Source organism: Anomaloglossus baeobatrachus, chromosome 9 (assembly GCF_048569485.1).
Source record: "Anomaloglossus baeobatrachus isolate aAnoBae1 chromosome 9, aAnoBae1.hap1, whole genome shotgun sequence".
NCBI classification, from domain to species: domain Eukaryota; kingdom Metazoa; phylum Chordata; class Amphibia; order Anura; family Aromobatidae; genus Anomaloglossus; species Anomaloglossus baeobatrachus.
In genome coordinates this window covers 94269692-94295653 of record NC_134361.1, presented here as the reverse complement: position 1 = coordinate 94295653, position 25962 = coordinate 94269692, and the positions used below count along the sequence as shown (strand labels likewise).

The 25962-nt window shown below is 48.9% G+C and overlaps 1 protein-coding gene across 2 annotated transcripts in view; it reads right to left on the bottom strand.

Annotated features, from left to right (window-relative positions):
* Positions 1–25728, bottom strand: part of CUL4B (cullin 4B) — a 181458-nt gene extending 155730 nt beyond the window's left edge. Inside the window, exons 1-3 of one of the 2 annotated variants that reach the window (XM_075323898.1) lie at positions 25537–25728; positions 24988–25350; positions 5205–5320 (exon numbers count right to left, since the gene is read on the bottom strand). In XM_075323898.1, the coding sequence (XP_075180013.1) occupies positions 5205–5320; positions 24988–25350; positions 25537–25588 (531 nt within the window). In that variant the 5' untranslated portion in view covers positions 25589–25728. Of the gene's footprint in view, positions 1–5204; positions 5321–24987; positions 25457–25536 lie in introns of those variants that run through there. The other variant, XM_075323897.1, reaches the window with a different exon arrangement.
* Positions 25729–25962: the final 234 nt, after the last annotated feature.

Below are 25962 nucleotides of genomic sequence, written 5' to 3'. Positions count from 1 at the left end.
TATCGCAGCGTGTAAAGTAGCCTTTAGGCTATGTGGCCATGATCCAGCGACACGGCGTCTAGTACCCAGTGTCAGCCTTCCTGCAGAAATGTGAGTGTTGTCCACGGGAGAACGCAGCTGCCCATGCCCACGATTTGGGTTCAGGCTGCTGTGGACTTTAGTTCTATTCTACCTGCAAAGAACACTCATCTCCGCAGCATAAATTGACATCCTGAGGCTCGGGAAGCTGCGCCACAGGTCGATTTATGCTGCGGAGAAAAGAAACACAGTGGGCACGGGATTTCTAAAAATCCTGCCACTGTGCTTCTACTGCACAACGCAGCGTTATGGACTCAGGGAAAACACTCTGCGCCCAAAACGTTGCAAACCCTGATTGTGGGCACACAGCGTAAAATGCTACAATGGATGAATGGATAGATGTCAAACATATATAACGTCCCACCCCCCTGCATATTCTAAGCTGGCGCCCTTTAGTGCCTTTCATGTGACACTAAAGGATGCCTAGCCTTGTATTTAGCCCAAAAAAAAAAAAAAAAAGAATTAAAATAAATGACGTGGGGTCCCCCCTATTTTTGATAGCCAGCTAGGGTAAAGCAGACAGCTGTAGCCTGCAAACCACAGCTGACAGCTTCATCTTGTCTGGTGATCAATTTGGAGGGCTCCCCAAGCTGTTTTTTTTTTTTAATTATTTATAAATAAATAATTAAAAAAAAAAAACAAAACGTGGGGTCCCCCCAAATTAGATCACCAGCCAAGGTGAAGCTGACAGCTGGGGTCTGGTATTCTCAGGATGGGAAGAGCCACGGTTATTGGACTCTTCCCAGCCTAAAAATAGCAGGCCGCAGCCGCCCCAGAAGTGGCGCATCCATTAGATGCGCCAATTCTGGCGCTTCGCCCCAGCTCATCCCGCGCCCTGGTGCGTTGGCTAACGGGGTAATGAATGGGGTTGATACCAGGTGTGTAATGTCACCTGGCATCAAGCCCAGCAATTAGTTACGTCACGGCGTCTATCAGATACCCGACATAACTAATTGACAGTAATAAAAAAAAAAAATTGACAACAAAAAAAAATTTATTTGAAAAAACACTCCCCAAAACATTCCCTGATTGACCAATTTATTGAAAAGAAAAAAAAAAAATCCACAATAATCCATTTGGATGTCCCACGTCGCCTCTGGACCTTCTAGAATATGGGGGACACGTTCCCCATTTTCTAGGAGGGCAGACCCTCCATTTGAGGAGAGTGGGTGCAAAGAATCTGCACCCACCCTCCCTGGGTCACAGCTGCAGAGTGCGAGCAGCCAGCGTCCTGAACACAGGAAGCTGTCAGCTGCTCGGCACATGTGACCGGAGTCTGCAGAGAAGGAGCCGGAGGAGGGGGCCGCGGGGTATCAGAGCTGCGACAGGTATGTATGACACCGGGGGACACCGGGGGACACCAGGGAGGGGGTAGGGGGGGACCCGGCAGGGCCTGGGGAGCAGGTTTCTGTCGTATGTGTTATGGCACATACGACAGAAACCATAGGAACAGTGTAAATGCGGCCGGCGCGCTGCTGTGATCGCCGGTGCGCGCGGCCATCTTGGATTTTCGGGAGGGGGTTGGGGGTCGGGGGGGGCACTTTGGGGACACCGGGGGACCGGAGGGAACCGGGAAAAAGATTTATCTCCCATCTGGCATGTTTGATCATGCCAGATGGGAGATAAATCATTTTTTACCGGCGCGGTCATTTACTATAACTTGATGATCGGTATACGGTGTATACCGGTCATCAGGTGAGCGGGGACCGGAAAAACCGGCCCGAATCATGATCTCCAGGGTCTCAGCTACCCCCGGCAGCTGAGACCCCGGAAATTTTCTGACTCTGGGGGGCGCTAGACCCTTTTTTCCGACCGCCGTTAAAAAGCGGCGGATCGGAAAAAGTACCCTTATTTACCGCCGTTAAAAGGCGTATCGGCGGTCGTAAAGGGGTTAAAATGGAACCTGTCACCAGGTTTTTCTCTCCCATGTGCTGCGGCACCGGTGAGTTTTTATATACAGCGTGCTAGAATACTGTATATAAGAGCCCAGGCTGTTGTCTGATTGGGGTCGCTCCTCTCAGTCCGGCGCCTCTTCTCTTCTTGTGATTGCCGTCCTCGTGCCCAGAACTGTGTGCATGGCGCGTGCTGCGTCATTCACAGGGAGGCCTCCATTGATCTCCTGTGCATGCGCACTCTGATCTGCCCTGCTGAGGGTGGGGGCCGCAGCTTATAAGGGAAAAACCTGGTGACACAGGTTCCCTTTAAACAATGTGATATCAGCCAGCTCAACCATGGTCTATGTAGTCATGAGAAAAACCTGGGTACACCCTCTTGAGTTTTTGGCTTTATGTATCAGAACATAAACATCTGTTCCTTAGGTCTGAAAAGTTAACATTACCCCAAATGACCAACCCATGACAAATGACGCAGTCTTACACCACTTCTACATTTTAGCCTAGTATAACTTTGTATACAAAAAAAAATAAAAAATTTAGAAGTTTTTTTGTTTTTTTTCATTTAGTATTTTACACCAATTAATCAATGATTTATTATTACCATTAATTTAAATGTGATCCTTTGAAGCTTAGATAACACACTAACATTTATTATGCCACTTAAGGCTATGTGCCCACGCTACGGATTTTGCCGCGGATTTTCCGAAAATCTGCAGCAGCGGCACTTCCAAGCCATTTCAATGGCATTTTGGAAATGCTGTGTCCATGCTGCGGATTTTTCCGCGGCGGATTTGCCGCGGATTTTGATCCGGAAAAATCTGCAGCATGTCAATTATTGTTGCGGATTTTGGTGCGGATTTTAAGTATAGAATGGGGAAAAAAAAAAAAAAAAATATCCGCATCAAAATCCGCGGCAAAAAAAAGGTGCGGATTTGCCGCGAAAGTCGCGGATTTTCATGCAGAAAAATCCGCAGGTACATTCTACCGTGGACACATAGCCTAAGACTCCGTACATTTTCCCCTTTTGGACTCAGGTACAACAAATGTATTAATGCATTTCTATATAAGTTGCAACCTTAAAGAGTTTGTAGCAAATTATGAAGCGATCAATAATTTTCTAGATAGCAGATAACCTCCAGATCGCTGGGACCCCACCCATTGATAGAGCATGAGACTCTAAAGTGCCCCGTCTGGTCAGAGCATGTGCACCACTGCTCAACTCCATCTCTATGGTATCTGCAGCAGTCCCATAGAGGATGGATTCAGCGCAACCTCCACTCTATTAAAATGTGGCACTTCACAGCCCTTTTCTCAAGATTGGTGGGAGCCGGCCGTCAGACTCCCAGTGATCAGGAAGTTATCCCATATCCAAAAGATATTTATCCAACAATGAGAAGTGCGGTTTTCCCAAGAACATTCATTTTAAAGTTGATTTGAATTAATAGATTTTGGAATACTTTATACAATTGAATGTGTAAACAAAAAACAATCTTATAAAAGTGCAACAATCGATAAATATAGCGTGGCAAAACAAAAGTGAAGACACTAAAGTTCAGCACTTTTTTTTGTTAAATGTGACCACAATGTGGTATATGCTATACTCATAACGAGTACTGTCTAAAGCCCTGTGCCCACGGGACAAAATTCATGCGGATTTTCCAGACAAATCCGCAGGTTTACGGAAATACACAGGCACTCCCCAAGCTATCCTATGGGATGTGGGGAGTGCTGTTTCAATGCTGCGGGTTTTGCACCTGCAGGAAATGCTGCGGGATTTGCACCTGCAGGAAATGCTGCGGATTTTGCACCTGCAGGAAAAGCTGCGGATTTTGCACCTGCAGGAAAAGCTGCGGATTTTGCACCTGCAGGAAAAGCTGCGGATTTTGCACCTGCAGGAAAAGCTGCGGATTTTGCACCTGCAGGAAAAGCTGCGGATTTTGCACCTGCAGGAAAAGCTGCGGATTTTGCACCTGCAGGAAAAGCTGCGGATTTTGCACCTGCAGGAAATGCTGCGGATTTTGCACCTGCAGGAAAAGCTGCGGATTTTGCACCTGCAGGAAAAGCTGCGGGTTTTGCACCTGCAGGAAATGCTGCGGGTTTTGCACCTGCAGGAAATGCTGCGGGTTTTGCACCTGCAGGAAATGCTGCGGGTTTTGCACCTGCAGGAAATGCTGCGGATTTCCCGCAGCCGCAAAGAACTGCATGTCAATTATTCCTGCGGATTGCTCCACACGATCTCTATACTTACCTGCCTTGATTGAAGACTCCGGAGACTCTTCCTTCAGTGTAGAAGAGTGAGACGGAGCTAGGAACGGGCTGCAAGAGGTGGGTCGGGCCTAGACAAGCTGTGGTCATGCGACCGCCCGAGCGCCAGTCATGTGACAGCCGGAGCTCGTCCATGCCCCGCCCATCTTCTGCAGGACCCGGCCGGAAATCAAGTTGCTGTGTGATACATGTAAGTATGAACTCACCGTTCACTCCAGCACTTCTTCTGCATTGAGGAGGCAGTGTCCAAGGCAGGATACTGTAACCTCAATGCAGAATGCCCACAGCCGATCCGCAGGACTTCTGCACCAAAAACGCACCACAACTCAGAAAGTTGTGCTGCGGATTTCAGGGAGCTCCTGCGGAATGTCCTGCAGATATATCCGCAAAACACTTTCCCCTTGGGCACATGGCCTAATACTCGCGTATTCATTCCGAATAGCGTGTGCAATGCAAGTCAAAAAAGAAAACTTACAAAGTAACGAGTAACCCGAATGCCGTACTATTCAGGCAAGTAGCAAATAGTGCGGGATTCTGGTTACTCGTTACTTTTTCATTAAAAACTCGTTAATTTTTCCCCATTGACTTGCATTGCACACGCTATTGGGAATGAATAAGACAGTACTCGGTATGAGTAAAGCGAGTACGAATAGTTAGATACTCGCTCAACTCTACCCATGAAGCTGCTAGGAAAAACCCGAGTGCATTGCTGGAAGCCCAGTAGGGAATGAGGGGAGCGCAGGTCGCGCATGAGCACTGCCACTCCATGCTAATGGGGAGAAAACTGCCCCATTCCACCGATCTATGCAGGTCTCAGCGGCTGCACTACAAGCCAAGCTCAAGGATTGCAAATGTTACACTGAACGCCTAGGGCAGGTGACGGGTATGTAAATGGAAGATGCCGGAATGGCAATAACTCGAGACGGTAGGATACAAGAAACACCATAAACCGTACGAGTCACTCACCTGGTATAATTCTTCTAAGTTGTACTTTATTGAAGTGCTATTTTCAATGGCATCTACGGCTTCTTTCAGCTTCTGCCAGGTTTCATCAGTGTAGTTTTCAGGCAATTTTGGTTTTTCTGCATAGAGATATGAGGAATTCAGACGGACAATTTAACAGAGAAGAACACTCAACAATGAATTTCCCACAATAAGATAGCAGATAATGGTAGCTTACAAAGGTGACAGATTTATGGGGGAACATAATTGTTTCCATGAGGAAAAAGGGGGTGATTTGAGCTTTTATACACATATATAAATTACATATTTTAAAACTTAATGTTTTACTTTTTTCTTTAGTCCTAAAGGGTATAAAGAAGGGAATTTTGTTTACTTACCGTAAATTCCTTTTCTTCTAGCTCCAATTGGGAGACCCAGACAATTGGGTGTATAGCTATTGCCTCCGGAGGCCACACAAAGTATTACACTTAAAAGTGTAAGGCCCCTCCCCTTCTGGCTATACACCCCCAGTGGGATCATTGGCTCACCAGTTTTAGTGCCAAAGCAAGAAGGAGGAAAGCCAATAACTGGTTTAAAGACCAATTCAATCCGAGGAAACATCGGAGAACTGAACCATACCACATGAACAACATGTGTACCCGAAAAAACAGAAAAACCCCGAGAAAACAGGGCGGGTGCTGGGTCTCCCAATTGGAGCTAGAAGAAAAGGAATTTACGGTAAGTAAACAAAATTCCCTTCTTCTTTTTCGCTCCTAATTGGGAGACCCAGACAATTGGGACGTCCAAAAGCAGTCCCTGGGTGGGTAAAAGAATACCTCGTGATAGGGCCGTCAAACAGCCCTTTCCTACAGGTGGGCAATCGCCGCCTGAAGGACTTATCTACCTAGGCTGGCGTCTGCCGAAGCGTAGGTATGCACCTGAAAATGCTTGGTAAAAGTATGCAGACTCAATCAGGTAGGTGCCTGACACACCTGCTGAGCCGTAGCCTGGTGCCGTCCGACCAGCGACAAGGACAAAGAGTGCATCCGGGTGGCGCAGGAGCGCCATGCGGGAAGTAGAACCTGAGTGCTCTCACCAGAACCAACAGATGCAAATCCTTCTGAAATTGATGGACTGGACGAGGACACAAAGAAGGTGAGGTGATATCCTGATTGATATGAAAGTGGGATACCACCTTAGGGAGAAATTCCGGAATCGGACGCAGAACTACCCTGTCCTGGTGAAGGACCAGGAAGGGAGATTTGTATGAGAGCGTTGCTAGCTCGGAAACTCTCCTAAGAGACGAGACCGTTACTAGAAGGCCACTTCCCGAGAAAAGCGGGAAGGGAGACCTCTTTCAAAGGCTCGAAAGGCGGCATCTGGAGAGCAATTAGAACCTTGTTCAGATCCCAGGGCTCTAACGGCCGCCTGTACGGAGTGCTGAGAAGACAAACTCCCCGTAGGAACGTGCGTACCTGAGGAAGTCGTTTCTGAAAAAATACAGATAGCGCTGAGACTTGTCCCTAAAGGGAACTGAGCGACCCCTTTTTCCAACCTAGATTGCAGGAAGGAAGGAAACATAGACGATGCAACCGGCCAGGGAGAAACACCCTGCGCCGAGCACCGAGATAAGAATATCTTCCACGTCCTGTGGTCAATCTTGGCGGACGTTGGTATGCTAGCCTGTCTCATGGTGGCAACCACGTCCTGAGGTAATCCTGACGACACTAGGTTCCAGGACTCAAAGCCACACCATCAGGTTGAGGGCCGTAGAATTCAAATGGAAGAATGGCCCTTGAGACAGCCAGTCTGATTGGTCTGGTAGTGCCCCCGGTTAGCCTACCGTGAGGCACCACAGAACCGGGAACCACAACATCCTCGGCCAATCTGTAGCGACGAGGATGGCGCGGCCGCAGTCGGTCCTGATCTAATGCAGCACTTTGGGCAACAATGCCAGAGGTGGCACATAAGGTAGCTGGAACTGCGACCAATGCTGAACTAAGGCGTCTGCCGCCAGAGCTCGATGATTGTGAAACCGTGCCATGAAGCTGGCACATTGTTGTTGTGCCGTGACGCCATTAGATCGACGTCCGGCCTCTGTCAGCGGCGCCAGATCTCCTGAAACCCGTCCGGGTGAAGAGACCATACCCTTTCGGCCACACCCCGGCGACTTAGGAAGTCAGCTTCCTAGTTTTCCACGCCTGGGATGTGAACTGTGGATATGGTGGATGCCGTGTCTTCCACCCACATCAGAACCTGCCGGACTTCCTGGAAGGCTTGCCGGTTGCGCGTTCTTCCTTGGTGGTTGATGTATGCCACCGCTGTGGAGTTGTCCGACTGAAGTCGGATTTGCTTGCTTTCCAGCTGCTGTTGGAAGGTTTGTAGGGCAAGATACACTGCTCTGTGTTCAAGAACATTGATCTGAAGGGTGGACTCTTGCTGAGTCCACGTACCCTGAGCGCTGTGGTGGAGAAAAACTGCTCCCCACCCTGATAGACTCGCGTCTGTCGTAACCATCGCCCAGGATGGGGATAGGAAGGACCTTCTTTTTGACCATGAGGTGGGAAGAAGCCACCACCGTAGAGATTCCTTGGCCGCCTGAGAAAGAAAGACGACTCTGTTGAGGGAGGTCGACTCCCCGTCCCATTGGCGGAGAATGTCACATAGTAGTGGACGCAGATGAAACTGCGCGAAAAGAACTGCCTCCATTGCTACCATCTTACGTAGGAAGTGCATGAGGCGTCTTAATGTGTGCGACTGGTTCTTAAAGAAGAGATTGCAGCCCGTAGTGAATGCTGTTTGTCTAGCGGAAGCTTCACTATCGCTGAGAGAGTATGAAACTCCATGCCTAGATATGTTAGCGATAGGGTCGGGGTCGGATCTGACTTTAAAAAGTTGATGATCCACCCAAAACTCTAGAGAGTCTCCAGCGCAACGTTCGGGCAGTGTCGGCATGTTTCCTAAGAGAGTGCCTTGACAAGTAGATCGTCTAAATATGGGATCACAGAGTGACCCTGAGAGTGCAGGACTGTGACTACTGCTGCCCTGACCTTGGCGAAGACCAGTGGGACTGTCGCTAGCCGGAAGGTAGAGCTACGAACAGAGGGTGTTCGTCTCCTATAACGAAGCGTAGAAACGCTAGTGCTCTGGATCAATCGGCACGTGTGGATAAGCATCCTTGATGCCTAATGATGCTAGGAAATCTCCTTGGGACATTGAGGCGATGACATGGCGGAGGGATTCCATCCGGAACCGCCTGGTGTCCACGAGCTTGCTGAGCAGTTTTAGATCCAGAACGGGACGGAACGGCCCGTTCTTATAGGCACCGCAAATAATTTGGGGTAAAAACCGTGACCTTGTTCCTGAAGAGGAACGGGGGTCATCACTCTTTCTGCATATAGAGTGCACCCTGTTTGCAGAAGAGCAGCGGCTCGGCCGGGAGGTGGAGAAGTTCTGAAGAATCGAGTTGGAGGACGAGAAGTGAGCTCTATCCTGTACCCGTGAGACAGAATGTCTCACACCCACCGGTCATTGACCTATGGCAGCTAAATATCGCCAAGGCGGGAGAGCCTGCTACCGACCGAGGATGCGGAGAGAGGAGGCCGCAAGTCATGAGGAAGCCGCCTTGGAAGCGGGTTTTCAGACTGTCTCTTTTTTGGGCGTGACTGAGCCCGCCAAGAATCTGAGCTCCTCTGATCCTTTTGAGTCCACATTGGACGAGGAAAAATGGGACCTGCCCGAGCCTCGAAAAGACCGAAACCCCGACTGCCTCCTGCTCTGTTGGGGTTTGTTGTGTCCGGGCTGAGGAAAGGATGAATCCTTACCCCTGGACTGTTTAATGGTTACATCCAAACGCTCACCAAACAGTCGGTCAGCAGAAAAAGGCAACTGGTTAAGCACCCTTTTTTGGAAGCAGAATCTGCCTTCCATTCACTTAACGAGCAGACCAGGCTCTGCTTAAAAACACGGAGTAGCGGAGGCTACTGCCGCACGGTTCGCAGAGTCTAGGGCAACCTGAATCGCGTAAGAAACAAATGCAGACATTTGAGAGGTTAAGGATGCCACCTGCGGCACAGATGTACGTGTAACCGTGTCAATCTGTGTAAGACAAGCTGAAATAGCTTGGAGTGCCCCAAGGGTGAGAATGCTGGAGCCAACGGTGCGCCGACAGCCTCATAGATGGATTTAGACCAGAGATCCATCTGTCTGTCAGTGGCATCTTTAAGTGCAGCTCCATCTCCCACTGCAACTATGGATCTAGCTACAAGCCTGGAGATTGGAGGATGCCGCTTGGGACACTGGGTCCAGTCCTTGACCACGTCAGGGGGCAGGGATAACGTGTATCCTAAGCCGTTTGGAGAAGCGCATATCTGGATAAGTGTGGTGTTCCTGGACTGCCTCTCTGAAGGCAGAGTGGTCCAGAAAAATACGTGAAGCTGACTCCTCCACTGGAGGAGCTGGTTGAGAAATAACCAACATTCTATTGATGGACGCTATAAGATTATTCACTATGGCGTCACCATTAGGTGTATCCAGATTGAGAGCGGTCTCAGGATCAGAATCCTGAGCCGCTACTTCCGCCTCATTACACAGAGAGTCCTTCTGCTAGGACCCTGATGAAACCGAGGGCCGCTCATAGTGAGCCCGCTTAGGCTGTCTGGGACTGACGTCTGTGCAGAGCCGTGACTCTGGGATGCGTGTGACATTCCCGGAGCTGTTAGTTGTTCACACTGAGGGGGGCCATGGATCAATGATTCAACAGTGCCCATGTTGTGAGAGACATGTCCGGACTGCTAGGCTTCTAGTATCATAGCCATAGTCTCAGAAAATCTGTCAGTAAATACTGCAGACACCGTCCTCATCCTCTGGCCATTAGCAGAGACTCCGGCTGAGTTGGATACAATGGGGGTCTATGTAACCTGCCGGCCGTATAGCCGTACATGCTGTACCGGCTGCATAGAAAAACATGTGGTTCTGCACCTTTGTTTTACACAGAGAATATGCTGATAACTCCTCCGCACAATCCAGGAGGGTATATACAACGTGCGACCAAACAGTGCAATGTATATAGTACAAGCATATCTATAAGTGCACTTCTGCACTAGTGGGGTTAGCACCACAGGTGCTGCTTAACGCCTGTTGCAGCGATTGTGTGACTATCAGAATGCCAGGGTCTTCCACACTTGTCTCTGTATCGTACAGAAACTGACACTAATGGCTGCCGGCGTCCTGTGTAGAGAAGGAAGCCGTGGGCGTGCCTGAGAAAGTGCGGGAATCCGGTTTCACAGTGCACACAGTGAGAGGGGTGGAGTATGCAAAACATACTCCAGCTCTCAGCGCTGCTGTGCTATGCAGCGTCACGCCCCTACCCTGACTGTCAGGCCTGTGGGCGGTAACGAAGGGAGACTAGGCCCAGAAGCCGGGGACTCGAGTTAATAAGCGCGGCCGGCATATCAGTGCTGGCCGGCGCGGAAGTCCCCGGCGCACCACAAATCCCAGCGGCGCCTTAAATAAAAACGGCAGCGGCGGTTAGCGCGGTAGTCACCCAATACACTAACACACCCAGCAACGCTGTGGTGTGCGATGGCACTAGTGCGGACAGCGCCGCTGTCCCTGGCGCACTAACACACCCAGCAGTGCTGCCGTGTGTCTGCGCGGTCCCCACAGGGACACAGAGTACCTCCATGTAGCAGGGCCATGTCCCTGAAGATACTCCGCTCCATGTCCAGCAGATACCAGGGGCTGTGGATGGAGCACGGTCTCAGTGCCTGGAGACCGATAGAATCCCACTTCACCCAGAGCCCTGTAAAAAGGGATGGGGAAGGAAGCAGCATGTGGGCTCCAGCCTCCGTACCCGCAATGGGTACCTCAACCTTAACAAACACCTCCGACATGAAGTGGGGTGAGAAGGGAGCATGCTGGGAGCCCTGTATGGGCCCTCTTTTCTTCCATCCGACATAGTCAGCAGCTGCTGCTGACTAAACAGTGGAGCTATGCGTGGATGTGTTGCCTCCTTCGCACAAAGCACAAAACTGGTGAGCCAGTGATCCCACTGGGGGTGTATAGCCAGAAGGGGAGGGGCCTTACACTTTTAAGTGTAATACTTTGTGTGGCCTCCGGAGGCAATAGCTATACACCCAATTGTCTGGGTCTCCCAATTAGGAGCGAAAAAGAAAAAGGGATAAACACTAAATCAGGCAGAGTTACTGATCCAGTGTAATAATATACAGCGGAAACAGACTTCAGTGCAAGTATGCGCCAAATTTATCACCCCAAATTTCTAATGTGCATGTGTGACTCTTTCAAAGACAATTCCAGCAATACCTATAGACCTATGACACACGGCATGAAAATCGGAGCGAGTGGACTGCGATAAAACATCCATTCCACTCGGACCAATATGAGCCTATGTGTGGCCCTAATCGGACCGAGAAAACAATTGCAGCATGGTGCGAGTGTAATGCGATTCTAGTTTATCTCATACCCATTCAAGTCTATGGGGCGAGAGAAAGATCGCACTGCACTCGCGGTGTACTGAGAGTGCAGGGTGAGAATGGCAATAGCTGGCTACGGAAGAGAGGGAGATAAATCCCTCCCGCCCCTCCGCAGAGCCGGACCGCCCCCCGCAGCTGAGGTCCGATCGCATGATTGGACCTCAGTCAGTGACACTCACATGACTCTTGGCTCCTGCTGTGCTGCCAGTGTGAGCAGAGTGTCATGCGAGGATCGCATTAGTCCCCGTGTGGCCCCGGCCTTACATGTCCAGCCCATTCCTCTATTACTGAGAAATCAGCATCTGAACTGATGTGGCAATGAGGCTGAAGATCTCTCTATAATGATGATACTTCTGGCACTACAGCTCTATTCCACTGCCAGAGCCGCATTCCCCTGATTATCTGACATCCATTATGCTGTGTGACAATGCAAAGGCAGCCATCACTGTATACATAAGAATCCGTGCTGGTCATTGATGATTACAGGTGCAGGGTTCACGACAAGACGGGTCAGACGCACACTAACTGCAGGCAGTCCATCCCATGACCAGGACAGATTCCTCCCTGGGGCCTACTGTGCAAGAGCCAATAGAGATCCTGAATGTTGTATGGAATTGATACAAAGCATATCGGAAAAATTGCATCTGTTTGCTTAACCCCTTAACAACCAGAGTGTTTTGGTTGTAAATGACCAGACACTAGAGATTTTGTGCATGTGGTTGGTGTAACCACTTTTTAGAGGTTGTCAACAGCCATGGTAACCTATAGCTTCCAGTTAACACACATGATAGGTGCAGCCCAACAGAGGCTGTTGATTGGCATATTCGCTCCCAATTCCATCAGACACCCAACTTTTGTCTAAGAAGTGGAATTGCTGCAGCCAATCAACAGCCGCCGCTATCTGTCTGCAGCGCACACATGGTGTAAAAACACGCGAAAGCTGGGGTCCCTGAAAGGACATTGCTGGAGCGGTGCCGGCACCAAAGGAGAGGACATTGCTGGAGCGGTGCCGGCACCAAAGGAGAGGACATTGCTGGAGCGGTGCCGGCACCGGAGGAGAGTAACAGAGAGTAATAAAGTAGGGCTTTAAAAGCCGCGCCAGTGACCACTTATGACCGATAGTAAGATCAATGTTACTTTTTATTTCATATTCAGGTCAACGCGTTTCTGGAGTCTCTGCTCCCTTCCTCAGGACATACAGGAAAAAGTACATCAAATCTCAAGAGAGATTTGATGTACTTTTTCCTGTATGTCCTGAGGAAGGGAGCAGAGACTCCAGAAACGCGTTGACCTGAATATGAAATAAAAAGTAACATTGATCTTACTATCGGTCATAAGTGGTCACTGGCGCGGCTTTTAAAGCCCTACTTCATTACTCTCTGTTATCAGCCATCCTGGGTGCTGCTGCCGTTGGCCTGGATTCTATGCATGCATAGTAGTTGTGACTTTCACAACTCTATTTGGTGAGTGTATTTTACCCTTATCACCCCAATATTTCTCGGGTAAGACCCTATTGCGCTTCTTTTTCCACAGTGCTTGCTGGCACCGGAGGAGAGGACATTGCTGGAGCGGTGCCGGCACCGGAGGAGAGGACATTGCTGGAGCGGTGCCGGCACCGGAGGAGAGGACATTGCTGGAGCGGTGCCGGCACCGGAGGAAAGGACATTGCTGGAGCGGTGCCGGCACCGGAGGAAAGGACATTGCTGGAGCGGTGCCGGCACCGGAGGAAAGGACATTGCTGGAGCGGTGCCGGCACCGGAGGAGAGGTCAACATTTTAAAAAGGGACCCAGTGTTAGATCCCTGGGCAGGAGGATTCAGACTCTGGCTGCAGACCGAGGCCGGCCAGGGAGCAGAGGGACAGACCGGAGTCATTTTTATAATGGGTTTTCTTTCAGGACACAGGGCTGTTTATTTTTTTTTTTAATTTCGTCTGTAAACACATTTTGGAGCAAGTTTCTGGCACAACTAAGGGCTCACTCACACTAGTTTTTCATGTATGACCGCTATCCATGTTTTGCATGGACAGTACTTGTACCTATAACAGTATATAGGGCTTTCCACCAGGTCGGGACTTTTTGTGGGCAGAGTGGTCTGTGCAAAATTGTGGAGACCTGACTAATATTGCTCCGAGTGTAGGATCAAACGCGGCAATGACATTCTATGAGTCAGTGAGAAAAAAATATAAATCTGTGTGCAATCTGTTTTTCACGGACAGATGAAAAGGTGGACAGACTTTTTTATAATCTCGTCAATAAAAAAACTAATGATACTCCGTCCAATCTCTGATGAAAAGGATGGAAGTGGCAGTCAGCGTGCTAGGTCGCACAGCATTTTCGGCTGTATGTGTCTGGTTGAGGCTGGCAGGAGGACGTAATCTACTACATCTCACTGCCCACCTCCAATAGGTGTATAAGGCGGAATCCAATATGACAGACCACACTGACACAGTCTGCATCATAATAGTCAGTGGCATCCTCAGCACAGTCATCTCACTTTGCAGGGGTTGGGACATAAGCCCCCCGACAGGACCACTGTATGTAGGGCCAAGCACTATGTGAACATAGCCCAACACAGTAAGCCAATTATAAAGCGTTCTAAACGTAATCAGACGCCTCTTTAGATGGTCTAGTCTATCAACATTAGGCCAAAGTTACAAGAGAATAAAAAGAATTGTCAGAGTTTTATCCAGAAAACTTAAATGATTTTCTTGTCACTTGTCAACAGTGCAGTTTTTTGTTTTTTTTTAAACACATTAGTAGTTAAAATGAACCTGTCAGGTCCCCATTCACCCAGGACCACGAGCAGTTCTGGGTGCATATTGCTATTTCCTGCCTAACCGTCCCTTATACACTAGCATAAAGAGATCTTTAGAAAAAGTAATTCTAAAGATCCTTTATGATATGCTAATAAGCACAGGGACTAGTCCGCCCACAGGGCGTGCTAACATGCCAGGTTTAGGGTCAGTGCACATGATCAGAAGTCCCGGCACTTCCAGTCATGCGCACTAGACCTCCTCTCTGAAGCCTGGACACATACACCCGGCTTCATATTGCGCATGAACAGAAGTGTTGAGACTTCTGATCATATGCACTGAAACTAAACCCGGCCGTTTTGAAGCAGCGACAAGGGACAAAGGTACGCTCGTCACCGCTGATGATGCTGGGCAGTGGGCATTGAATAGCATGTTAGCAAGCTCCTGTGGGCGTAATAACATGTTAAGAGGGCGGACTAGACGAGGGACATAATGCCCTTGCAACTAGTTCCTGCGCTCATTATCATATCATAAATGATCTTTAAAAATAGAGATCTTTAGAAACGTTAACTATTCTACTAGATACAGGGATGGTTAGACAGGGATTAGCAATATGCACCCAGAACTGCTCGTGGTTCCCTTTAATAATTAAGAAGGCCCTTTACAGTTTCCTATATTAAGGAATTAAAAAGCATCTGTTAACCCCTTCAGCCTCGGGGCACTTTGTTTTTGCGTTTTTGTTTGTTGCTCCCCTTCTTCCCGAGAGCCATAACTTTTTTATTTTTCCGTCAATCTTGCCATATGAGGGCTTGTTTTTTGAGGGACGAGTTGTACTTTTAAATGAAACCATAAGTTTCCATTACCATATTACCATATGGTGTACTGGAAAACAGCAAAAAAATTCCAAGTGTGGAAAAACTGCAAAAAAAGTGTGATGGCACAATAGTTTTTGGGATGTTTTATTCACGGTGTTCACTATATGGTAAAACCGATGTGTGGGTGTGATGCCTGAGGTCGGTGCGAGTTTGTAGACACCAAACATGTATAGGTTTACTTGTAACTAAAGGGTTCAAAAAATTCACAAGCTTGTCCAATAAAAGTGGCGTACATTTTGCGCCATTTTTCGAAATCCGTAGAGTTCTCATTTTTTGGGATCTATGGCTCAGTGACATCTTATGTTTTTATGTCTCGAGCTGACATTTCTAATGGTACCATTTTTGTGCAGATGCTACGTTTTGATCGCCTGTTATTGCATTTTGCGTAAAACTTGCGGCGACCAAAAAAGATAATTTTGGCGTTTGGAATTTTTTTGCCATTACGCCGTTTACCAATCAGATTAATTGATTTTATATTTTGATAGATCAGGCATTTCTGAATGCGGCGATACCAAATATGTGTATATTTATTTATTTTTTAACTCTTTAATTTTCCATGGGGTGATTTGAACTTAGATTTTTTTGTTTTTTTAATTTTAAAAAAACTTTTTTTTTTAAACTTTTTTTATTTTACTAGTCCCCCTAAGGGGCTATAGCGATCAGCAATCACAGCTATACAGCTGTAAACAGCAGATACAGTCACTTCCTGCTTCCCTGGCCTCCGGGCCCGGTGAAAACGAAAGTGAAACGTCATAGCTGCAGGCGTCATCACATGACCCTGTGCTACCATGGCAACCACCAAACGTCACGTGATCACTCACGTGACTTCCGGTGGGGTCGGCGGTAAGTGAAAATCTTCACCGCGCGTATATACATCTCGCTGCCAGACTTTGGCAGCAAGATGTAAGGGGTTAATGTCACGGGTGGAATGCGATTCCACTCGTAACATGCAGGCACACGTCAGCTGTTGAAAACAGCTGATATGTGCGCCGATCGCTGCCGCCTGCCCGCGGCAGGGGGCGGGGCTTAACGGGACACACTCCATGACGGATAGATCCGTCCATGGTCGTGAAGGGGTTAAAAAAAAAAAAAAAACATTTTATACAGTGGGTGAGTCTTATATGGGAGAAGCAAATTTATGATTTTTTGTATTTATTTTTTTTAAACACACGCAGATTCAAAAACAAGTTTGCTCTTCTGCACTGCTCATTGATTAACATTGCTCTGTCCAATCTTTTCAACAGGCAGTGCTTGCACCGAAAATGTGGCTGTGTGAAGCTACCCTTAACTATTGTGATAACACGGCTGCATTTTAAAGGCAGTTTAATTTAATGGCTCAATCCTGCTAATCGGTCTGGCTAAACGTTCTGCCAATGCAAAGAACAAGCAAAACGCCCATTCATCAGCTCATTGGGGAATTATCACATCAACATCACGGCACCCCATAGTGCTAAATAACGATCGGTCATGAGCACATTACATTGTCCTCCATGACGTATATCGACATCATCCCCCGTCACCAGTGCGGTCAGGGGCAGGGGCCTGACTGACGCACACAGTTGCTTTCTGCTGAAATTGCTTCAAAATACAAAATGTACTTGCTCTTCAAATTCTGCTTGGCTCATGGGCGTCTGGTGGTGATGTGACCTCCTGCTCCTTACTTAATGCTACAGCTGTACAAAGCACAAGGTACAGACATTTCCTATCTGATCAGCTCAGCCAGCAGCTCTGCAGTGTGCCCAGCCGTGATGTCATGGTGGGCGTGGCCTGTGATCCTCAGTTTACAGTGACCCGGGATGTGCACAGAGAGGGAAGGAGCCAGAAGCCATGTAGGCTGCTTATAACTATCACCAGAGGGGATCGTGCTGGATTACATGATAATAAGTGTTAGTAAAAGACTCATTGCTCCCCTACAGAATACGGAGCCTGTGCGGTATCAGGCATCAGTACCTGGAACATTATTGTCTGTAACTCTGATTTCAAGAGAGCGTCCGGATAGCACATACTATAGGAGAGGAGGAGAAAATGTCTATAGCAATGTCCCCATCTGGAGACTGCATAGGAGTCTCAGGACGTTGCTTCGTAGGTGATCTCTCATGGTGGTTTACACTTTTCCCATTCACCAAGACCTGGAAACAGACATGGTGGTGGAGTAGGCTTACTACTGTCCCCACAGTGCACTTTCCAGGTCATCCCCCCAGCTCCATCACTCTCATTCCCATCCTTTGAGATCCACACCATCAGGCTCTTCCATCCCCTCTCCCTCAGAGTAGCTGTCATATACCGTCCACCAGGCTCACCCATCCAGTTCCTTGACCACTTTTCAGCCTGGCTGTCACACTTCATGTCCTCAGAGTTACCAACCCTGATCCTAGGAGACTTTAACATCCCCATGAACAGCCCCTCCTCCCCTTCTGCATCCCAGCTTCTATCTCTCACCACCTCCCTTGGCCTCTCACAGCTCTCATCCTCTGAGACACATGAAGATGGTAACACCCTTGACCTGGTCTTTATCCGCCTCTGCTCAATCTCTGACTTTGACAACTCACCTCTTCCCCTCTCTGACCACAACATCCTCTCCTTCAAGCTCACAAACCCTCGTCCGCCTCAGCACACCCCCACCAATCACACATTCAGAAACCTACAGGCCATCGATTCTCAGACACTTTCAGACTCTTTACACACATCACTGTCCCCTATATCCTCACTTTCCTGTCCTGATCTGGCTGTAAAGCACTACAATGACACACTCAGGACTACGCTAGACCAAGTAGCGCCCCTCACCCTCAGAAAGACCAAACACAGAGTAAAACAGCCCTGGCTCACATCACAAACTCGATTTCTCCAGCGATGCTCCAGGAGCGCCGAACGCCTATGGAGGAAAACCCGCACACCAGAAAACTTCATCCACTACAAGTTCATGTTAAGGACCTATAACTATTCCCTTCACCTCGCCAAACAGACCTACTTCACCAACCTTGTTTCCTCACTTGCCAACAATCCAAAAAAACTCTTTGACACCTTTCACTCCCTCCTCAGTCCCAAAGTACAGACCCCTGTCACAGCCCTTCATGCTGATGACCTGGCCTCGTATTTCACAGAGAAAATTAAAAACATCCGCCAAGAGATCAGCTCCCAGCCACCAAGCCCCGTGAATCCCATCCCTCCCCATATCCCATCCAGCTCACTTTCCACATTTGACCCAGTCACAGAGGAGGAAGTCTCCAGGCTCCTATCCTCCTCTCGTCCTACAACTTGCCCTACTGATCCCTTCCCCACACCTCTACTCCAGTCCCTCTCTCCGGTTGTCGCCACTCACCTAACTAAAATCTTCAATCTCTCTCTCTCTTCGGGTATCTTCCCCTCCTCCCTCAAACACTCTATCATTACTCCATTATTAAAAAAACCTTCTCTCGATCCGTCCTGCACAAGCAACTACAGACCAGTCTCCAATCTCTCCTTCATCTCTAAACTCTTGGAGCGCCTGGTCTACTCTCGCCTCACCCGCTACCTCTCCTCTCACTCTCTTCTAGATCCTTTACAGTCTGGCTTCCGCCCTTTACACTCAACAGAAACTGCCCTTGTCAAAGTGACCAATGACCTATTGACAGCAAAACGTAACGGTGACCACTCTCTGCTTATTCTTCTTGACCTTTCTGCTGCCTTTGACACTGTTGACCACCATCTCCTTCTCTCTATGCTCCACTCTATCGGCCTAAAGGACACTGTTCTCTCCTGGTTCTCTTCCTATCTTTCTGGACGCTCATTCAGTGTATCATTTGCTGGCTCCACATCTTCTCCTCTTCCTCTCACTGTTGGGGTCCCTCAAGGTTCAGTCCTTGGCCCTCTTCTTTTCTCCCTCTACACTGCCCCAATTGGTCAGACCATCAGCAGATTTGGCTTTCAGTACCATCTTTATGCTGATGACACACAGCTATACACCTCCTCCCCTGAGCTCACCCCCGCTGTACTACAGAACACCAGTGACTGCCTGACAGCAGTTTGCAATGTCATGTCTGCTCTTCATCTGAAACTTAACCTTTCCAAAACTGAACTTCTTCTTTTCCCTCCATCTTCCAACTTTCCTCAACCTGACATCTCCCTCTCTGTGTGTGGCACAACGATAAGTCCTAGGCCGCAAGCCCGCTGCCTGGGGGTTATACTTGACACTGATCTCTCCTTCACCTCCCACATACAATCTCTTGCCCGCACCTGCCGCTTGCACCTCAAGAACATCTCTAGAATCCGCCCCTTTCTCACAATGGAAACGACAAAAACCCTCACCGTGGCCCTGATCCACTCTCGCTTGGACTACTGTAACTCTCTATTAATTGGTCTCCCCCTAACTAGACTCTCTTCTTTACAGTCAATCCTTAATGCAGCAGCCAGGGTCACCTATCTGGCTAACCGCTACTCGGATGCCTCTGCTCTGTGCCAGTCATTGCACTGGCTGCCCATATATCATAGGATCCAATTCAAACTGCTTGTTCTCGCCCACAAAGCTCTCCACAGTGCAGCACCCCCCTACATCTCCACCCTCCTCTCTGTCTATCAGTCCACCCGTTCTCTACGCTCTGGAAGCGACTTTCGACTAACATCCACACTAATTCGAACCTCCCACTCCCGGATCCAAGACTTCTTCCGAGCTGCACCAACCCTCTGGAACGCTCTACCCCAAGAAGTTAGGACAAATCACAACTTACTCAGCTTCAGACGCACCCTAAAGACGCATCTTTTTAGGGCGGCCTATCACACTCCCTAATCAGATTCGATTCACATAGTCCCTCTACAACCTCTCACAACATAGCTCCACATCAAACTCCATGGCACCCAAAGGCATCTCAAGGCTCGGGCCCACTGGTCCAGGAAACCATTATCCAGCCCCATTTCCATGAGATGGCTGGATTGTCATTGTAAATAAGCACTTGAACCTTGCCTCTCCCCCCATCTCATTGTAGATTGTAAGCTCTCACGAGCAGGGTTGTATTTTTTCCCCTCTAAATATTGTATTTCTATAACTGTTACTTGTATGTATATGATCCTCCTGAATTGTAAAGCGCTACGGAATATGTTGGCGCTATAGAAATAAAGATTATTATTATTATTATTATGAAGGGAGAGGGTAACGAGGACGTGCACTAAAATCTCAAAAACAAAATGTATACTTAAGACTCAAATGGGCAAGTACTTAAGGGGTTAGAAATAATCCTTCTCGGCAGCACATTTTTCCTGAACAGGACTAGCACTAAGTGCACAGGACAATCAGTAAAGGGAATCCGTTACCAGGTTTTTGCCCCACCCCCTCCCCATCTGAGAGCATCATAATGTAGAGACACAGACCCTGATTCCAGTGATGTGTCACTTACTGAGCTATTTACTGTCATTTTGATCAAATCAATGTTTTCTCTGCTGCAGATCTAGCAGTTATACAGAGCTTGTAAATATGCTGGACTACCTGCAGCACGCCGAGTAGTCCTGTATGAGAGGAGTCAATAAGTAGGCTGTCATTGATTCTGCAAAAATGAGCATTTATCATTACAGTTTCATGGATCTGGTTTCATCCATTTTTCCATTTTTCCTGCAAAGGAATTCCAATCAAAGGTTTCCCAAACTGATTTTTTTCACTGGTTGTTACAGACATCACATGGATGCCATGAATGCACGGTTGAGTTTTGGCCATAAAATGGACCAAAGTAGGGCATGTGAAAAACCCTGTAGAATATAGTGTATGGTCTGGCAAAAAAAAAAAAAAAAATCCACTGTCCAATGCAGGAACAGATAAAGATAAGTAGCACAGTTCCTTTACAAACCTCTCCTCCAAAAGTATTCGTTAAGGCCCAGTCACACTAAACAACTTACCAGCGATCCCAACAACGATACAACCTGATAGGGATCGCTGGTAAGTTGCTAGGAGGTTGCTGGTGAGATGTCACACAGCGACGCTCCAGCTATCCCACCAGCAACCTGACCTGGCAGGGATCGCTGGAGCGTCGCTACACGTGGAAGTATGCTGCGCTTGGTAACTAAGGTAAATATCGGGTAACCAACCCGATATTTACCTTGGTTACCAGCGCACACCGCTGGCTCCCTGCACACCTAGCCACAGTACACATCGGGTTAATTACCCGATGTGTACTCTGCTACGTGTGCAGGCAGCAGGAGCCGGCTTCTGCGGACGCTGGTAACCACGGTAAACATCGGGTAACCAAGAAGCCCTTCCCTTTGTTACCCGATATTTACCTTCGTTACCAGCGTCCGCCGCTGTCAAACTGCCAGTGCTGGCACTCCCTGCACTCCTAGCCACAGTACACATCGGGTTAATTATCCGATGTGTACTGTGGCTACGTGTGCAGAGAGCAGGGAGCCGGCACTGACAGCTGAGAGCGGCGGACGCTGGTAACGAAGGTAAATATCGGGTAACCAAGGGAAGGGCTTCTTGGTTACCCGATGTTTACTGTGGTTACCAGTGTCCGCAGAAGCCGGCTCTCTGCTGCATGCACATTTAGTTGTTGTTGTCTCGCTGTCACACACAGCGATTTGTGCTTCACAGCGGGAGAGCAACAACTAAAAAAATGGTCCGGGACATTCAGCAACAACCAGCGACCTCACAGCAGGGGCCAGGTTGTTGCTGGATGTCACACACCGCAACATCGCTAGCAAGTTGTGCCTCCTCAACGATGTTGCTAGCGATGTTGCTTAGTGTGACGGTACCTTTAGGATGGAATCACATTAGCCTACGGCATGTGACGCAAGTATCAGATATGATAATGACCCCTGACTTCTGCTCTGCTGCGAGCGTGGTCCGAGTGTCATTATACAGAGATCGGATCAAAGCTGCAGAGGAGAGGGAGGGAGTGATTTCTCTATCTCCTTCATTGTCAGCCTGTGCGTATATCGCACTGCACTTAAATGTCATCCTAGTGCAGTCTGTTTCACTCACACCTATAGACTTGTATGGGTGCGAGTGATGTGAGACTCACAGATAGGGCTCTTTTCCATTTGCGTACCGCTTCCGATGCAGGAGCATCAGAAGCGATATGCTAATACCCTCTGCTGCGGTGTCAGCCGAGGATCATGCGACTGTGATGCGATCTTATTGCAGGAGCGGAGCAGAGGGAGGGAGCACTTTCTCCCATCTCCTCCGTTGTCTGTCTCTGCGTGCACCGCACTGTAGTCGCATAACATGCGAGTGCAGCGCGATTTTACACACACTTGAGCCAAGATTTGGTGCAATCGCAGCATGCTGTGATTGCACCGAGAGCCCAATTCGTGTGGAGAAAAAAAAACGGGACAGAGGAAACGGTCTCAGTGTGCAACACTGGTGTGAATGCAATCCGATTTTTAATGGCATCGCACTCGCACCATGAAATCGCAGATGGAAAAGCGCCCATAATCGCAGGATGCTGAGATTTTTTCCTCAGTCAGATTAAAGGTGAGGAAAAACTCCCAGATCTGAGCTGCTGCATTGTCTTACATGGGGCCGGGTGCAATGCGGGATTTTCTCACTGCCCTCCTGCGAGTCATACGTCAGTGTGATTCTACCCTTAAACCAAGGCTGTGAGAAATACACATCCACAGGCTATGATGGCGTCCGCTAAAATGTGATGGTATAAAAAGCTACTGAATATCTCATGGGGGACTACATTTAAAAGGGATGTCATTTATTTTAAAAGGACTATGAGTACAAGATAACTATTCACACCAAGTACAGGTGCTTGTGCATCATGGCGGGATTGAACATTTAAATACACCCTCTCAACTGCTGGGTTTCCCCCCAATCTCCACCCTCTCCTCTTCTATGATTGATAGTTCTGGCTTTATAGGGAGGCGATACATAGAAAACAAGCAGGTGGGAAGATGGATTTTACTGATTGGCCCCACCATGATGCACAATCAGTAAAATCCATCTTCCCACCTGCTTGTTTTCTATGTATCGCCTCCCTATAAAGCCAGAACTATCAATCATAGAAGAGGAGAGGGTGGAGATTGGGGGGAAACCCAGCAGTTGAGAGGGTGTATTTAAATGTTCAATCCCGCCATGATGCACAAGCACCTGTACTTGGTGTGAACAGTCATCCTCTGCTGACAGATTCCCTTTAAGCTCAGAAATGTGTAAGAAAAACCTACACTCACCTACCAGATCACAGCAATCCTCCGCCGATTGCCTGCAGCCTTCACAGTACATCAAAATAGGAAGAAACATTATTTAGACAAAATGTGAAGGCTGCGCAGCCACTAATTGACTAGAGGAGGTCACGAGGCCCCTATTCCCTGCCGGATGATGAAGACTGGATCAGTGTGGGGGGGGGGGCATAGTACCAAGTGCAGAGAAGCTGTGGGCAACTGGGAGGGGTGCTACACAATGGCTTTTGTAACCCATCATCTTCCATATAAAAATAAATTAAATGGTTTGCTCTAGTCCACACTAGAATGTTGTTTTTTTTTTTTTACTGGACTCACTATGTTCGGCTGCTTTCATACATCCGTTTTTTGCCGTGTGGCACAATCTGATAAAAAACGGAAAGAACGGATCCGGCGTGTGTTGCCGCCGGATCTGTTCTTTCCCCCATAGACTTGTATTAGCGCCGGATTGTGCCGCATGGCCTTGCGTTGCATCCGGCGCTATGCGGCGTGAGTTACAATGAAAGCTTATGGGCGCCAGATCCGTCATCATCCGGCATACAATGGAATCCAACGACTGATCCGTTTTGTTTTTTTAACGTAGCATGCTCAGTAGCACAACGGATCCGTCAAAAAACGGAAGGAACGCATGGAAATAACTGATGCAAGGAATCAGTTTTTTCGCCAGATGCGTTGCATCAGTTTTTTTGCCAGACTGTGAAAGCAGCCTTAGTAGTTTATTAGAGGAGGCTGGTCAGACTCGTTCTGGCCTCCATCTAATAGGCACATGAACAGCATGGATTATCCAGACCATATAGACAGTGGGGGGAAAACAAAAAAAAAATAAGGTTAGAACTAATCAAAGCCTTTAAAGCGGTCATTAAGTATCTTAAAAGAAAAAATAATGCTTTAAGCCCCATGGACGCTGGATGCTGTGGTGATATTCAACTGGCCAGAAAGCAATGATTTCCTATTGTTTAGACAGAACTGCTAAGGCCTGTGATTGACTGCAGCGGTCAGCTGACCAAAGCAGGATATCATTGAAGACATCCGTCTGTTCTAGTCACCTGACCTCTGCTGTCAATCTCAGGCCTCAGCGGTGATGTAATGAGGTAAAGGAATGTCATCGCTTGCTGTTTGGGCACAAACCACCAGAGCAGCCACTGCTGGATCCAATGAATGCTCCCCTACCGGGAACCCCTCATCAGACAACGCCAATATACAGCCCATAATAACTGCTCCGGAGCGGCGCTGATCCACCGCTATGAGCGGGGTCACCCGCAGACACGTGACTGCTGCAGACACCATTACTCGAGCAGAACTGAGGTCTGCGCTGAGAAAAGAGAAGAGGCTGCAAAACCTGCTATGGATTGTCAGCAGCGGTCCAAGCGCTGACGGGGACCTGCACCAAGAACCAGCAGTAGACAACCCCTTTAAGTTAGGAACAGCTGAGACACTTGAAGACCCCTTTACATCTTCCCAGATTTGTGCCCCCTGATACGGTTTGCCCAGTAGTCCCCAGGCAGTGTGGAGCGGGCACTCGCTTCTGCCGGACACACCTTACCTTTGAAGTTCTTGATGACTAGCTTCTTGGCGGAGCCGGGCTTACTGTTGGCAAAGCTGGACACCGGCGAGGCCTTGGTGAGCCCGTTGGCATGATGCCCTGCGGCCACCGGAGAGATCAGCACGCTCTTGTTCCTGGTGGGCTGGGGGGTGGACGAGGAGGAGGACGGGGACTCCTCTGCCATCTTCACATCCAGGCCCAGGAAGTCCAGCGTGTCCTCGAACCTCAGCTTCTTCTGGATGTGGTTCCTCGGGGGGGAGATGGGGTCGTAGTCGTCAGCACCGCTGCCGGTGTTCAGCCGCCGCTTCTTGCTGGCTCCCTCTGCCTTCACCTCCTGACTGGGAGGGTTGGGGGACGACAAACCTGTGGGGAACATGAACACAGCAGACATAGGAGCGCGGCGCCTGCGGACCTGCACACGGCTTGTTATTGTCACAAGAAAGGCACCAAACATGGCCTCACTTCCTCTCACAAGGCATCTCGGGAAGAGCGGCCCCCAGACACCACCGGCGGCCGCCCGCTCCGAGTGCTGCCGCTCTCCTCACCTACCGGAAGGGCTGGCGGCGAGGTCTTTCATACTGCCCGACCGTGCGGGCCTCATCCGTCGCCTTTCCCTCGCCGAGCTGCCGATCTGATTGGTCCCGGCACAGAGTTGGAGAACTGGGAGGGAGAGAGCAGGGACACAGGCGGACGGACGGGGCGGAGCCACAGGCAGCAGATCGCTGCTCGGCTTATGACGTCACTGCGTCGGATGGAGCGCCGATTGGTGGAGCCACGTGTGTGAGGTCATCAGCGTGCAAGGAAAGAACACACTGCTGCGCTGTAGCGGGAGCTTGTCACGTGGTGTGTCCGAGCCGTCAGCCCTACTGTCACGTGATCCCGTCACACAGCGCTGCTGTACACTACACATGTGCGTCCGGGCGGGCGTATAAGGCCCTACTGCGGTATTATACTGTGCAGGAGTATGCACGGTGT